Source organism: Chaetura pelagica, unplaced genomic scaffold (assembly GCF_000747805.2).
Source record: "Chaetura pelagica isolate M959 unplaced genomic scaffold, ChaPel_1.0 scaffold527, whole genome shotgun sequence".
Classification (NCBI taxonomy): domain Eukaryota; kingdom Metazoa; phylum Chordata; class Aves; order Apodiformes; family Apodidae; genus Chaetura; species Chaetura pelagica.
Genome location: NW_009953915.1, coordinates 281,173 through 295,143, shown reverse-complemented (window position 1 = coordinate 295,143; position 13,971 = coordinate 281,173). Strand labels below are relative to the sequence as shown.

Sequence of the window (13,971 nt, the reverse complement as noted above, 5' to 3'; positions counted from 1 at the left end):
TATTGAAAGACCAAGGGGGTTGTGCTTCCTGCGCTCAAAAAGCAGTGCAGTTAATCAGTTAATCGATCAGTTAATCGCCTCTGGCCTCAGCAGGGACCTTGTTTAAGTCAGTTCTTGTTGATTTTGTCTAAGCATGTGGCTGACAGTGCAAAGTATTTTGAGTTTCCTAATGTTAGAATTCATGAGTAGATACTCAGTTGATTCGCTGTGCATTTGCTATTAAATCCAGGCGTAAATAGTGAATTCAGTTGCTTAGTGCTAAGTTAAACTGAATGGACTGAATCTGTTTTTAAAATAGGGCATTCGGTAGATTCAATTCTTGAACTGCATATATAGTAAAAGTCCACAAAACATTCATTTTTTTTCTAGTTTCAGTTTTGGCACTAGATTTTATCCTGGAGTTTTTAAATATTCTTCATCCTGTTCTTTTTCTATTAAGGTTAATGTTGAAGAAGGAAAATGCGGAAGTCGCCATTTGACAAGTTTTATAAATGAGAATTATTTGAAGCTCAGGAATAAGTGAAGCTGAAATTTGAAAAAAAAGAAAGTGAATGCATGCTAATTATCAGACCAGAAGTCCCACTTGTAGAATATTGAGCAATTTGTGTGAAGTGGGGAAGATGAAAGAAGTCAGAATTTGAAACGGAAGAATGAAGAAAAGGAATAAAAATGAAGTTAAGATAAGAAGTAATCTGGAATCTGAAAGCACTACGCTAAGTAATTACTAGTCTGTTTATGTGTCCCTGTATATTTTGCTAAACATGCATGCATTATCTGTTTAATAGCAAAAGTATATGCAGGGTAAAGAAGTGTCTACCAGGGAAAGAAAAAAAAAAAACCTTAAAAATCTAGGCAGTTCTAATGCCAACTGCCCGGACACATAGATATGAATATTTACGCTTTATTTCACTGGAGCTTGTTTACAGCCCTTAGGCAAAGGAGAAATTTGTGTACAAATTAGGCTTTCAATATCTGCGTGCAGGAATCCCGTTCTGCTTCCAGAAGCGGAAGTGCTCATGGGTCTGGCAAGTCGGGGAGACACACCCCTGCAAGATCTCGCTCTAAGGAAGATTCCAGGCGCTCCCGGTCAAAATCTAGATCCAGGTCTGAATCCAGGTGAGTTGACTTCTTTTAACTCTTCCTCCTCTTAACAAGTCAGGTGGTGATGTCAGAGGTGGAGTCCAGTGTTAGCCCAGTTCTGGCTGGAGAGATAACTGGTGATCTGTGGACATGGAAGCCAAAGGGGCATGTGTGGTTTCAGGACCTGAAAAGCTCAACTATCAAGTTCTGTCTTTTTGCAGCTTTTTCTAAACTACACAGTCAGCTACACAGGCTTGTATCTCTGCTGACACAGCTGGGAGGGCACTTTCAAGTCTCAAAATAATGGCTAGTTTCTCAACTTGAAGCACTAGGAACTCTAGATCCTGGTTTTTCTGTCCATTAAAAGAGCAGATTATCCATTTTAGCTGACATCAATATATTACATTTTCTCAGTGGAAGCTGTGACATTTCTGGAGTAACTAACAGTGTATTCCATGGAGAAAAAAAACCACAAAAAACAATAGACAAAAGTGTGAATTTCAACAGACGTCTGACCTTTTAAATATACATTTATTGAACTTGAAAATTAACAGGCTGGAAAGCTTGAAACATTAGACAGCTTTCCAAGCTCTCAAATCAAACCAAACCCAAACTAGTGGAGAAAGTGTCTTGCTTTATTGTATATATTACATGGTAACACAAATGTGCACTATGCAAAGGCCTTATTCACTGCATTACCTGTGGTTATACTGCTGTGCTGGACAGGCTGGGCTTAGTCACAGAATTTCTCTTCAAATGGTTAACAGACATAATTAAGACATAAAATACAGTACTAGTCTAGAAATAAGATTATTAATGTCACTGTTAGATGCTTTACATTGGCTTTACCAGTTGTGTCACAGAAGAGGTAAATATTTCATAAAGAATACATAGAAGCAACAAAACCTATAAATGGGTGAATGATGCTTTCTTAAAAGAGTCTAGACTACAGAAATGAATGTTGATAATTCCTTTACTCATTGTAAGCATTCAGTTAAAAAAAAAAAAAGTGGGTTTCAGCAGTGAGGTTTCTAGTTGCTCTGTTCACAGTGTGCTTTTTATTTCTCTAAACAAGGAATTGGGCTTTCCAAAGCCTGGGGGGTCAGGCTGGAGTGCTATTGGGAATCAGCCATGATATAAAAAACTGTCAAATACTGTGTTTAGGTCTCCTTGCAAGATCAAACTGACGGGTTTGAAAGGATTTTGTGAGTGGGAAAACAGTTGTGAAATGTTGCCAACAGAGAAGTGGGCTTGGGTTGGTTATGTACTTGAGTTGCAGTCCCAAGTGTCAAGCTGTGCATTTGGGAATCCCTACAGTGCAAGAACAATATGTCCAATTTAGTTAATAAATACTTGGTAGAGTAATACTGCTGTATAGAGTATGACATTGGAGTGACCACTGGGGTTGCTGTCAGTGAGAGATTCCTAGGACAGCTCAGGAAGGGCTGCTCCAAATCAAGGTCCAAATCTCCTCAAGTCAGAGTCAGGTCTGGGCACAGCCCATGTTTTCAGGCTTTCTCCAGTTGAGTTTTGACAGCCTCAGAGGATGGAGACTGCAAAGCACCTTTCAGGAAGCTTTTAATTTTAAAAACAAGCAAGGCAGGACCCAGCATGTCCTTCTGCACCTTAATCCATAACTCCCAGGGATTCTGAAGCACCATGTTTCTCACTTGCAGAATAACCATAATACTGGGTAGAATGTAACCACAAATTGTATAAAATGCTGGAAGAAGCAAATACAAGATTTAGAATTTAGGACAGACCTGGCAAATAATTTACTTTGACAAGAAATCACCCTTTAAATAACACCCTGGCAACTGACTTTTTACATTTTGATGAACAAAAATAGAAGGTTATGACTACCCTGGCTTCCTGAGCATTTAACAGCTGTCTTGCAAATGCCTGTGGCTGGAAATCCTGGAATTACATTGCAGGGTTAGTGTGTTCTAGCAGTTTTGGGCAGAATTGTGTCAAGGCACATATTTAGAACAAACATACTTCTGTCGGTTTTCAGACCCATCACATGTTTAGTTGTAATCACAGGCAGATCATCTAACTCTGGCTCTCACCTAAACAGTAAACTTGTGAGAACTTTCATTTCTTGGCAGTTTCTGTTGCAAATGTATTTTTGAGTTACCAGCTTTATAAATTAAACTGTGATTTGGGAACGAACCTGTGTCCTGGTGTTTTTGTCAGTTAGTGTGTGTTGATACTTGATATAAAAATCTGCTTTTTTTTTAAGTTAGCAGCACAGCAAGCGTGGTTTCTTTGTCTGATTCTAGGTGTAAACAATTCTTGTCTTGATTTTCTGCTGCAGTGGTTTTGCAGCAAAGTAGAATAATGGCAGTATGACATGTAAGGCAGCAGTATGATCAGTGCCTATTTAAAATAAGACTTTCTCTCTCACATAATGGATTACCTGCTTTAGAAGTGTCCAGCTCTTGGTTGGTGTAATGGGTTGAATCTGTTACCTGCAACATCAGTTCTGTGTTTATCTTCAGTGTGTTTTTTTATTTTGTGGCTGTATGCATGTATTGAACTTGTTCTTATAATTTCTGTCTTTCTTTACTGTCTTCCTCACCTGAGGGAAGTTCTCTTTTTTTTTAAATTTCTGTTGCCAAAAATAATCTCTTCTTGCTAAATACCTAGTTAGAAGTGTTGTTCATGGGACATGCTGTAGTCATTTCTCCTGGAGTATGTATTTCAAGTTGAGGAAGACAACTTACGTAGCTGGCTCACTTCTGATAAGGTTGAAGGCATTTTTTTGAGGAGACCTTTAATGCACAGAGTGTATGTAGTGCAGTTTGGCTGTCTGGTGATACTCGGTGAGGAATCCTGACTGTGGAAGAAGCTGTTAAATGCTCAGGAGTAAAAACAAGTTCAGGTTAAGAACTTGGTTCACCAGTGTGGTGGTGACATTACTGTGACACATGGCTGTGCAGTGATGGTGGCCTCTGGTCTCCATCACTACTTGCTACCTTGGTTTCCACAAACTGGAAGAAGGACATTTAAGACACAAGAAAGAGTCTGAAGATTAACAATTTATGAGCAAGACCCTTTAAATATTCAACTCTTAATTGCACTTCTTAGCCTTGCAGTGATTTGCTTTGTACTTGTGTGGAATGCAGATTATTCAGTGACTGCTACCAGCAGGCCAAAATCAGGCATCACATTCCAGTGCCTGTCCAGCTTTCCAGCTAAGATTGTCTGTGTTGGGAGGGCTAAGGGTTTATTTAGTACAAAGAATTGGAGTGTTGTAGGACTTCATGTCCACGGGCCTAGAGCTGTCAGAACACATTTATGGAACTGTCCTGAAGAGGTCTGAACTGAAAACAGTGAGCAGTTGCACCTTAAACACACTTGGAGTTTGACCATGTAAACTTTCATGATTAGCTAGCATTAAATAACTGCTGAAATACCTGAAGGCAAAGAAACCTACTACACCTTAATTCCTTCAGTTGTGTTAAGCTCAGTTTCATGGGCATTTCCCAGACTCCTGTGCTTGTAATTATGCACTGTGTAAAAAGTGTATTTTGTTTCCAGTGAAAGCAGTGCTATTCTGAGTGTTAAATAAGCAAAACTGTGCATCTCTGCAGTTGTGCAGACTAACTTCTGTTCCCTTCTTCTGTTAAGTCTTTAAAATAAGTCACCCCAGCTATTTTTACCTAAATGCCACTGTACATGCTGTGAATATTCTAAGCATGTAGTGTGTCAAACCAAGATAGCTTTCTTAGAGAGAGATAAAAGCTATTGGGGAATTAAAGGCTAACTAAAATGGGAAGTTGAGGTCCATGTGCTGCAGTAGAAATGTTCTGAGATCATCAGCAATCCTGGAATTGTAAAGTTTGAGCACACAGTCCTGGAGAGGAGTGACTAAAACTGATTCAAACTGAGTCATGCGGTGCTGACCCACTGTGGTTTTGAAGGCTTCATCAACCCAGACAAACCCAACATGACTACCCCTTTTTCTTTTCCTTCTCTTTAGATCTAGATCAAGGAGGAGTTCCCGTAGACACTACACAAGGTCCCGCTCCCGTTCCCGCTCTCACAGGAGATCCAGAAGTAGGTCCTACAGTCGGGATTATCGGCGGCGACACAGTCACAGCCACTCCCCCATGTCTACCCGCAGGCGTCACATTGGGAACAGGGTATGACTGTCACAGATGACTCACACGTAGTCTGAGTACATCCTGAAATCACTCCATTAATGAGTTTTCCAGAAAAACGTTCTGCTTCCCCCATAGGTCTGCTTACAAGACATTGTTGAGGTTAATTGTGGTGCAGCTTTTGATAAACCAGGGCTCTCTGGAAACTTGCTAGGGATTGTGGAGTGGGGGGGGTCTTGTTGGCTTTTTGCAGATGCTCTTAGAAGTGCTACCAGCACAGGCTATTGTCATATATCTGCTGTGAGACATGAGTGGATGTGTGCAGTGAAGGAGGGGGTAGAATTAGGAGGGAAAAACATATTTTCCTTGATTAGAAAGCCTGGGAAAATAATACATGCCATTAAAAGCTGTTTTGATGGTATCTTTATTAAATGAGCATGCAAACCAGCTTGCTTTTAGCTGCTTTACAGACCCAGGTGGCTGAGCACAGTGTGGTTCATGCTAAAGGAAGGGGAAAAATGGATAAGTAACAGAAATGATGATGTGATCCTGACTTCTGCCTCTCCATAGTCACATCCTTTGGAGGGAAAGCTTTGTAAATACAGTATCCAATATGTATTATAAGCATAGTTTGTACAGTCCTCCAAGAAATGCAGTGTGTTTTTGTGAGAGGGGGCTTTTCTATGTGGAGGTTTGATTTTAATAGTGCCTGTTAGCAAGTTAACCCAGCCTGAATCTCAGCAGCATCTTCTTGTTACTATTTTGCCTTGAAGCTCTGAGACTCACAACTTGTGAAATACCTTGCACAGCACATACAATTGTTTTTCTTCTAATATGTATCTATCCCTTCCTCTAGGCAAATCCTGACCCAAATTGTTGTCTTGGCGTGTTTGGATTGAGTCTGTACACCACAGAAAGAGATCTGAGAGAAGTTTTCTCCAAGTATGGTCCAATTGCTGATGTCTCCATTGTCTATGACCAGCAGTCCCGGCGTTCCAGGGGATTTGCGTTCGTGTACTTCGAAAACGTGGAGGATGCAAAGGAAGTAGGTTGGGGCACAGAGTGGGTGGCATGTTTGCTGGGATGTATACTCTGTAACAGGATAAAGCCTGGAGAAACTCACTATTAGACCTTTCAAGTGGCAGGAACCTTTTAAAGTGAATTCCTTTTGCTTGTATGAAATAATCATATCGCGAGCTGGTCCACAGTAGCTTCTGTTACCTTCCTTCTTGGGGTCTAAAAAACACTTGACAACTCAATAAATGGCAGTTGTGGCTCAAAAGAGGGCTGGTGTGTACCAGAGGAGAAAGTGGAGGGGCTTCAATATTGATCTTTGTGCAGCCTAGGCTGCTGTGTCATTCCCAACATTCACTCCAGACTAGCCATAGAGTAGACTGCACCAGAAACACAAACCCTCTGTTGTAATTTTGAGATGAGTTCCCTCCTAACTCCACAGGTGATCTTAATTGTATTAACAGGCATGTTCAGAGTGCACTAGGAAGTCATTTCAGAGCTCTCTGTAGGAGCACTGTCTTGCTTTCTGCTGACTCCTAGTGCATGAGTCTGAAAGGATGAGGGAGGAGAGGGAATCTTCTGGAAATAAGACCAGGAAAATGTACAGTGCCTTCTTGGTCCCAGCAGATGTCCATGGAGACCCCTGAGGGGTGCAGTAAGTTGAAGCAGTGTCAATGCCATATAACAAATCATGGGATCTGGGCTTCAGTGCTACAGAATGAACAGGGAATTCTGCACATGCCAGGTTCAGAGCTCTCTACTAAGGCCAACCCTTGGAGAGCAGTGTGCTCATGGGCTGTAACTAGGCTTATATTCTGCATAAATTCCACTACTTGAAGTCTCTAGTCTTTCCCAAGTTTGGCATGAAGACTTCTGTGTTAGGTAGGAGCTTGGGATATATGTCCTGCTTCTTGGCAGAAAAAAACCCAGTGGGTTGTGTTGTTTTTTTTACTTCAGATTTACTTATGACTTGGATATTACTCTGCTTAAGGTTATAGTAGGTTTTGGGGATGCATAAGAGGGGGGAAAAAAAACCCAACAACTACCTTGAATCTACATAACTGCTCTTTTGTTAACTTCTAAATGCTTTGCTACCCGTTTGAGTAGTCACGTCTCCCTACATAAGCATATCCAAGGCCTTCTCTTAATCATGTTAGAGGTACTACAGTTGTTAAATTATGTTCCTTTCAAGCTTTTTATGCAGTGTAAATTACATTTTCAGTGGTTACTGAAGCTCATATCCAGCTGGCCTGTAACATCTTAAAATGAATGGAAAGTGAAACCTACATGTGCATCCTAACCCAGCCATTTTAGGACTGAATACTTGAAGCAGGAATTAGAAACTTGTGTTGGTAATAAAGTTCTTACCCACAGGATTTTCTCACTCTTGTTTAGGCAAAGGAACGTGCCAATGGAATGGAGCTGGATGGAAGAAGGATCCGGGTGGACTTTTCCATAACAAAAAGACCTCACACACCTACCCCTGGAATCTATATGGGAAGACCCACTTAGTAAGTTATTGTGTGCAATTGTTTTTTTTCCAGAGGGATGTGAGAGACAATTAATTGTCTTGAGTTTTGTTTAAAAACAGTTGTGTAACACCTCCAGGAGAGCTGATTTTGTGGTGTTCTCCTAGTCTATCAGGCCTTTGCATTACTGCACTGCTCTGAGAGCAGTTTACTTGTCACTTGTGTGCTGTACACGATGTGGATGTTTCTAGCACTGAAACTGAATTGCAAAATTCACTGTTGATGCCTGATTAAGTTTAAGTCTCCTTAACAAGAGCTGTGCTTGCACTGGTGAGCTTATCTGGCAAAATAACCAGAAAAACTGCTGATAAAGGAGGCTTTTCAGTATTAAAAAAACCCACAACTTGCTTGTGGGCAGCTCCGAGGAGTAATGCTTATCTTTGCAGCTCTTGAGATAGGAGGGGTTAATTTAAATACCACTTGTCATTGACTGATCTAGGGTCAGCCTGGATGACAGCCAGCAGAAACCTGGCTACACAGCCCAGACATGAGCTAAATAAACATTTCAATACTATTTTTTTTTACACTTTCTGAATTAAGTTGTCCTGTGTACCTTCAATGTGAATGTCTTTTGCAAGCTCAAGTTTCCAAGACTGAATTACCAAGTATTAATGGAGCAGCTGAGTGGTGCAGTTTACCCTACCCAAAGAGTACAGTTTTGACTTAAGGTGCCAAGAATGCAAATTGTTTTCCCAAGTAATTTTCCAGTTGTTTCCCCAAGATTTTGTGTTACTGGTTGTGATGTAGTTGATGTTGTGTTGAGACTGCAGGTTAGTTTTTTTGTAGTTGGAAGTTCTTCCAAAGGCAGCTTTCTCACAGTTAAAAGTGAGTGAAGAGTAGTCACAGAGTGGAATTCCTCATGTGCCTGTGATATCAAAAGGTTAAGAGGTTGCAGACCAAGGAGGAAAGTACCTGTCTTAAAAGTTCAAGCATTTTAAAAAAGTGATTATTTAAGCAGTTCTGTTCCCATGCGCACTGATGGGAAAGGAGTGCTCACGTGTCACCTGGGAGGATGTGAGCTAATAATATATCCCAGTTAAAATGGTTTATACTTGACTGTGTGCCTGCTGAGAATCACTGCAACCATGTTCATATTTTCTGTTTTTTGAAATGTCATTTTCTTTCACTGCTTTAGTGGCAGCTCACGACGACGAGATTACTACGACAGGGGGTATGACAGAGGGTACGATGATCGTGACTATTACAGCAGATCGTACAGGTCAGGCAAGATTTCTAATATTTTTCTGCTTTTTAAACTGCTTTCTCATGTGTATTTCTACTTAAATCAGTGTTTAGCAGCTCATCCTACCTATGAATGACAAAACATTCTTGCACTTACTGTCATTCCGAAATCTTACTATGAAATCTTTACCAAAATTACTGCTTGGTACAAACCAGACTGTGAAATACTTTGTGGTGTTCAACCTGTGGCTTGAGTTAGTCCAGGATGTTCTTTTAATCTGCATTAAGTTTTGAAAAACAAAGGATGTTCTTTATAGTCTTAGATGCTCTATAATTAAGAGTCTTCCATTGGTTCATCTTTTAGCATTGAAATAGTGCCTTGAGCATAGTGCATGTAGACAAAAAGTGGCAGATTTTGGTGGTCACTGGCACCCCTCCTAATAATTATGGCACCTCAAATGTTGCCAAGTATAAGGAATGTCCAATGTTGTTGGACATTTCCACTTAAAAAATCTTTTAACACACTTTGTTGGGGTGGATGTGTTACTTGAAGGCCTCACACCCATTTCTGTGTTCAGTCTAAATTTCTTTGTTCAGCAGCAGATTGGTGGGCTGAAAGGGGTGAATGTTCAGGTGGCACTGCATGTTGTCAGAGACCTATGGATTCAAAATCTGTTGGAAAAAAAATGCTTGGTACTAATTGGGTTTTTACTGATGGAGCAAGTTTGTCTCCTGCATTTTCCATTAAAACTGCCAACAAGACTTGTTCCCTGTGAAGTCCTCACAACTTCTGTGACACTATTAAATCAGAAAGAGTTTGTTTTTGCAGCCTCCAATTACCAAGCGTGCCTGTGGTTGCTGAGTTCTGTAGAGTTCTTCCTAAGTGGCTTGTACAGCTTAAATGCATCAGCAGTGCGTGAATTTATGGCAACCCTGGGAACTGGTGGATTCCAGTTGCATTATCACATTATAGCTCTCAGACACAGGAAGTAATAAATCCTGTTACCTTAACTTTCAGTGTGCTCTTCTGTTGTTTTCTAGGCCTGGAAGTAAATATGTTTATACTTTGATATGGTTGTTGTCAGTGGCTGAGAGCAGCTCTCCCTTCCTTTCCCTCCTTTAAGCCACTGTTTCTCCTTCCCAGGCTTTGCTTCCAATCCCTTTCTCTCCTCCCTGCTTTGCTGTTGACACTGAAGTCTCATGCCATTTTGGAGTTAAAATCTGAAGATGATACTGAGCAGACAAGAACCAAGCCATGTTTGGTTTCCTTTTGCCAGCACTTGAATGTTGGCTTTCCTATGGGGTGGCTGGCTCTTTGACCAAACTTCCAGTTGGTTCAGAGCACAGGGTACAAAAACTTGCTTGGCAGTTAAGTAGCCTTGTCTCACTTAATGTAATAAGAGTAATTAACTGAGATCTAGTGGGTGAATGAGCTGAAGCAGCTGGACAGAGTGTTGGGGAGCACAAAAGATTTGCATCATGGCCTGCTGAGCAGCCCCTTCTGTGGTGCTTCCAGCTTCCTTCTCCCACTTAGCATTTGTTTTCTGGAGTTCTGATGTATCATCAAAATGGCAAAGGCAGCAAAGGACCAGCAAAAGATGGAGGCTGTGCAGTGTTTGGTAGGAGTTTTACACCGTCAGTCTGTCTTCTTGCACTTGATAGGACAGGGTCAGTCTTCGAAGTCTGTTGTCTATTGCTTGTGTGTTCTGAAAATGGAATGTATTCCTTGTTGAGATTGTGGCATGACCCTAAGTACTTAGTGCTTAAGTGTTACCTTTTTCACTCCTGACACAGTGAGCAGTGGCTCATATGTTTGTAAACTCTAGGACTTATAAAAATACTAGTACTCCACCCTAGAAAGTCAATTGTAACTGTTACTTTGCCTTCTCTGCAGTAAAGCCCTAAGGGAAATGCAGGTGAAATGTCATGTTAAAATTTATTTTCTCCTCGTTGTCGTGGAATGATTAATCTTGACTGGCAAAATATCTGTAAACTAAAGAATAATAACCTTTAAAAAAAATAAAAACAACTTGCACCTTGGTGGAGAAGACTCTAAAAAAAATTAAAAAATTAAAGCAAGGAGACCTGATGAATCTGAAGATGCTGCTCATTGGAGAGTGTGACCTGGTAAATTAGAACGTTGACCAGCTGGAGTGTCCTCTCTTAACTGCTTCTTGGCACTGAGCTTAGCCAGCTCATTCCAGGACCATATCAAAATTACATGGTGAAGTAATTTGGCATTACCCAGTGTAGGAACCAGCGTGCTCTTGTCTTTGTTTGCTTCTGCTTGGTGATGCTTTTTGCTGCTACAAGGAACTTTTTGTTTTTTGAACATTTTTTTCAAAAGTCTTCCTGCTTTTTGTATTCACAGAGGAGGCGGTGGAGGAGGAGGAGGAGGATGGAGAGCTGTTCAAGACAGGGATCAGTTTTACAGGTATGACAGGGAAGTTTACAGTGCCTGGTCAACAGTGGAAATACTCTTAGAGGTGATATTTTTGGGTATTCTTTGAATCAAGTCTAGGAGATCTTTAAACAGATGAACAGAAACTGGGTGGATGCTGAGCACTTTCAGCTCTTTAGTGAGCACCACAGTTCATTTCAGAGGTGCCCTCATAGCTATGTAAAGGGCTGTAGTTAGGATAAGGACAGTTTAGTGGTGATGCTTTTTGCTGCTACAAGGAACTTTTTGTTTTTTGAACATTTTTTTCAAAAGTCTTCCTGCTTTTTGTATTCACAGAGGAGGCGGTGGAGGAGGAGGAGGAGGATGGAGAGCTGTTCAAGACAGGGATCAGTTTTACAGGTATGACAGGGAAGTTTACAGTGGCTGGTCAACAGTGGAAATACTCTTAGAGGTGATATTTTTGGGTATTTGAATCAAGTCTAGGAGATCTTTAAACAGATGAACAGAAACTGGGTGGATGCTGAGCACTTTCAGCTCTTTAGTGAGCACCACAGTTCATTTCAGAGGTGCCCTCATAGCTATGTAAAGGGCTGTAGTTAGGATAAGGACAGTTTAGTGCAGGAAAAACGTGCTTTATGCCAAGAGGTTAATGTCCTGGATGTTTGGGGATTTATTATTATTTGGAGATCAGTGCAACTAGGCAAGGAAACACTGAGCTTGGGGGTATCGGGGTTGCCTGTAGCAGTGATTGCTGCTCGAATCGGCTCTTTGTCTAGAACAAATAATTTAGGCTCAAAAGTTCAGGTGGGATTCAGCTTCCACTGTGCCTTTGGGGATGGTCTTGGCTTGAAACACATCACAGGTAGTCGAAATGTGCATGCAGGACAGCTGATACCTCTTGTTTTAGCCCCGAGTAACATTGCTCTGGCCTAAAAGACTTGGAAAACTGAAATCTTTGCTACCCAGCAGGGATGTGCTCGTTAGCTTCCCCAAGTACACTGCTAAGAGCAGAATCAGCTTAGAGGCATCCAGGCAGAGCTGGTGCTGCTCACCTGCCACAGGCTATAACAAAGGGATTGTTTCTGTCCCTCTTTCCCAGGAGGAGGTCACCATCCCCCTACTACAGCCGAGGGGGCTACAGATCCCGCTCCAGATCTCGATCCTACTCACCTCGTAAGTAGCCACAAAGCTCCCATATCAAAACCAAATTTCCACTTTGCCCAAACTTCTTTTGATCTTTTGTGTCCAGAAAGACTATTTGACTTCCATGTGATTGGGGTTTTTTTATTTTTTTTAACCACAGTTTCCCTTTTAATGTTTCATTGAGCAACTGGGCAACCTTGAGGACAGGGCAAATATTTAGTTTGCAAAAAAACCAAACTCTTGTTGCCCTTGTTGGAAAGTCTGAGGAACCATTTATTTCTCTGGAATATTAAAACAGGAATGTGTAGTACACTGGCAATTTGGCTACCTCTAGGACAGCAAGGCTGAATTCCCAAGGCTGAATTCCCAAGCCTTACATGCTCTACCACTGAAACTAGATTTCTACACAACTCTGAGGTCCAGATAGTTCTTCTTTCAGCTTAACTTGCATGGAAGATAAAGCTGCATTTGGATGGCAAAAATGGGATAAACCACAAAATGGCACTCCTAGCTACTCCCCTTGTGATGGTTGTGTTCTCACCTTGACCCAATTGAAAACAAGTGTAACTGCTTTTACTGATCCATAGGGAAACTCACAATTCCAGTGTGAATTCCCATTGTGTGCTGAAACAGCCCTGGGCATGTGATGGGAATTGGAGCTTTTCTACCCAAAAGAACTGACTGCTGGACTTGGTCATTAACAAATCATAAGAGTTTAATTCACTGGAGGTTTGGGAGGTGACAGCTAATTCAGACAGTTCCTCAAAACCTGCCAATCCTTGGAAGTCTTAACTGTGTTTTTTTTCTTTCAGGTCGTTATTGAAGCATGACATGTAGAGGAGTTTCTAGCTACAGCCTTTGAGTTGAAAATTGCAAGTTGGTGGACAATATTTTTATTGTCTCTTCTGTTGAAACAAGTGAACAGTGCCTAGTGAATAGGTGACTTTTACACCTTTTATGAAGACTACTTCTGTGATGTTAAATTCTGTTTCATTCTGCATATTTGTGTAGTTTGGTGCTTTGTTTCAAGTTGTGTTTTGAGAGGAGTATGTTTTGCATGTTATTTTTTTAGTCTCAATTTTGACTCCTGAAAGGTTTCTATTGTAAAGACAAACTGTTCAGTTAGTTTTTTTCTACTGATTCCAAGGTATTCTGAAGATTACAACCTGTGTGAAATGCTTTCAAAAAAGTAAAAAAAAAAATAAAATAAAAAGAAGTTTGTTTTTCTTTTCTTTTCCTGCTTAATTTTGCCAAGTAGAAGCTGAGAGTTCAGATCTCATTAGCTCTTTGGATGGAGGTTTTCAGTAGCTTCACTCCCAGGTTGAGAGATTTCTGTTTCTTCTTTGTGTTCTTCTGGAGATGGGAGTGGAAGGAAGGAGCAGGGTCCACATGGTGTTCCACTGAGGTTGAGGTTTTTGTGGTAACATCATGATTTCTTTCTGAGCACTATCTCAAACCTGTGCTGGTTTGGGTCTCTGAAGAGCTGCTGAGCTGAAGGTGTTTCTGTAGTGACTTC

At 40.9% G+C, this 13,971-nt stretch overlaps 1 protein-coding gene across 2 annotated transcripts; it reads left to right on the top strand.

The window, feature by feature from the left end:
* The first annotated feature begins 454 nt into the window (after positions 1-454).
* On the top strand, positions 455-13,674 carry TRA2B (transformer 2 beta homolog (Drosophila)). 2 transcript variants are annotated; one of them, XM_010001501.1, is made up of 8 exons: positions 455-1,116; positions 5,066-5,228; positions 6,043-6,231; positions 7,596-7,711; positions 8,865-8,948; positions 11,283-11,345; positions 12,412-12,485; positions 13,268-13,674. In XM_010001501.1, the coding sequence occupies exons 2-8, from the start codon at positions 5,196-5,198 to the stop codon at positions 13,276-13,278; spliced, it is 570 nt and encodes a 189-aa protein (XP_009999803.1). In that variant the 5' UTR covers positions 455-1,116; positions 5,066-5,195; the 3' UTR covers positions 13,279-13,674. The 2 variants fall into 2 exon arrangements, with proteins under 2 accessions (XP_009999803.1, XP_009999804.1); XM_010001502.1 differs by lacking the exon at positions 13,268-13,674 and having other exon boundaries at positions 12,412-12,493.
* Positions 13,675-13,971: the final 297 nt, after the last annotated feature.

Excerpts from the sequence above, each read along its gene's own strand:
- TRA2B (XM_010001501.1), top strand. The coding sequence starts at position 5,196 with ATGTCTACCCGCAGGCGTCACATTGGGAACAGG. Across the intron at positions 5,229-6,042 it reads GGCGTCACATTGGGAACAGG|GCAAATCCTGACCCAAATTG; the intron begins GTATGACTGTCA and ends CCCTTCCTCTAG. Across the intron at positions 11,346-12,411 it reads GACAGGGATCAGTTTTACAG|GAGGAGGTCACCATCCCCCT; the intron begins GTATGACAGGGA and ends CCTCTTTCCCAG.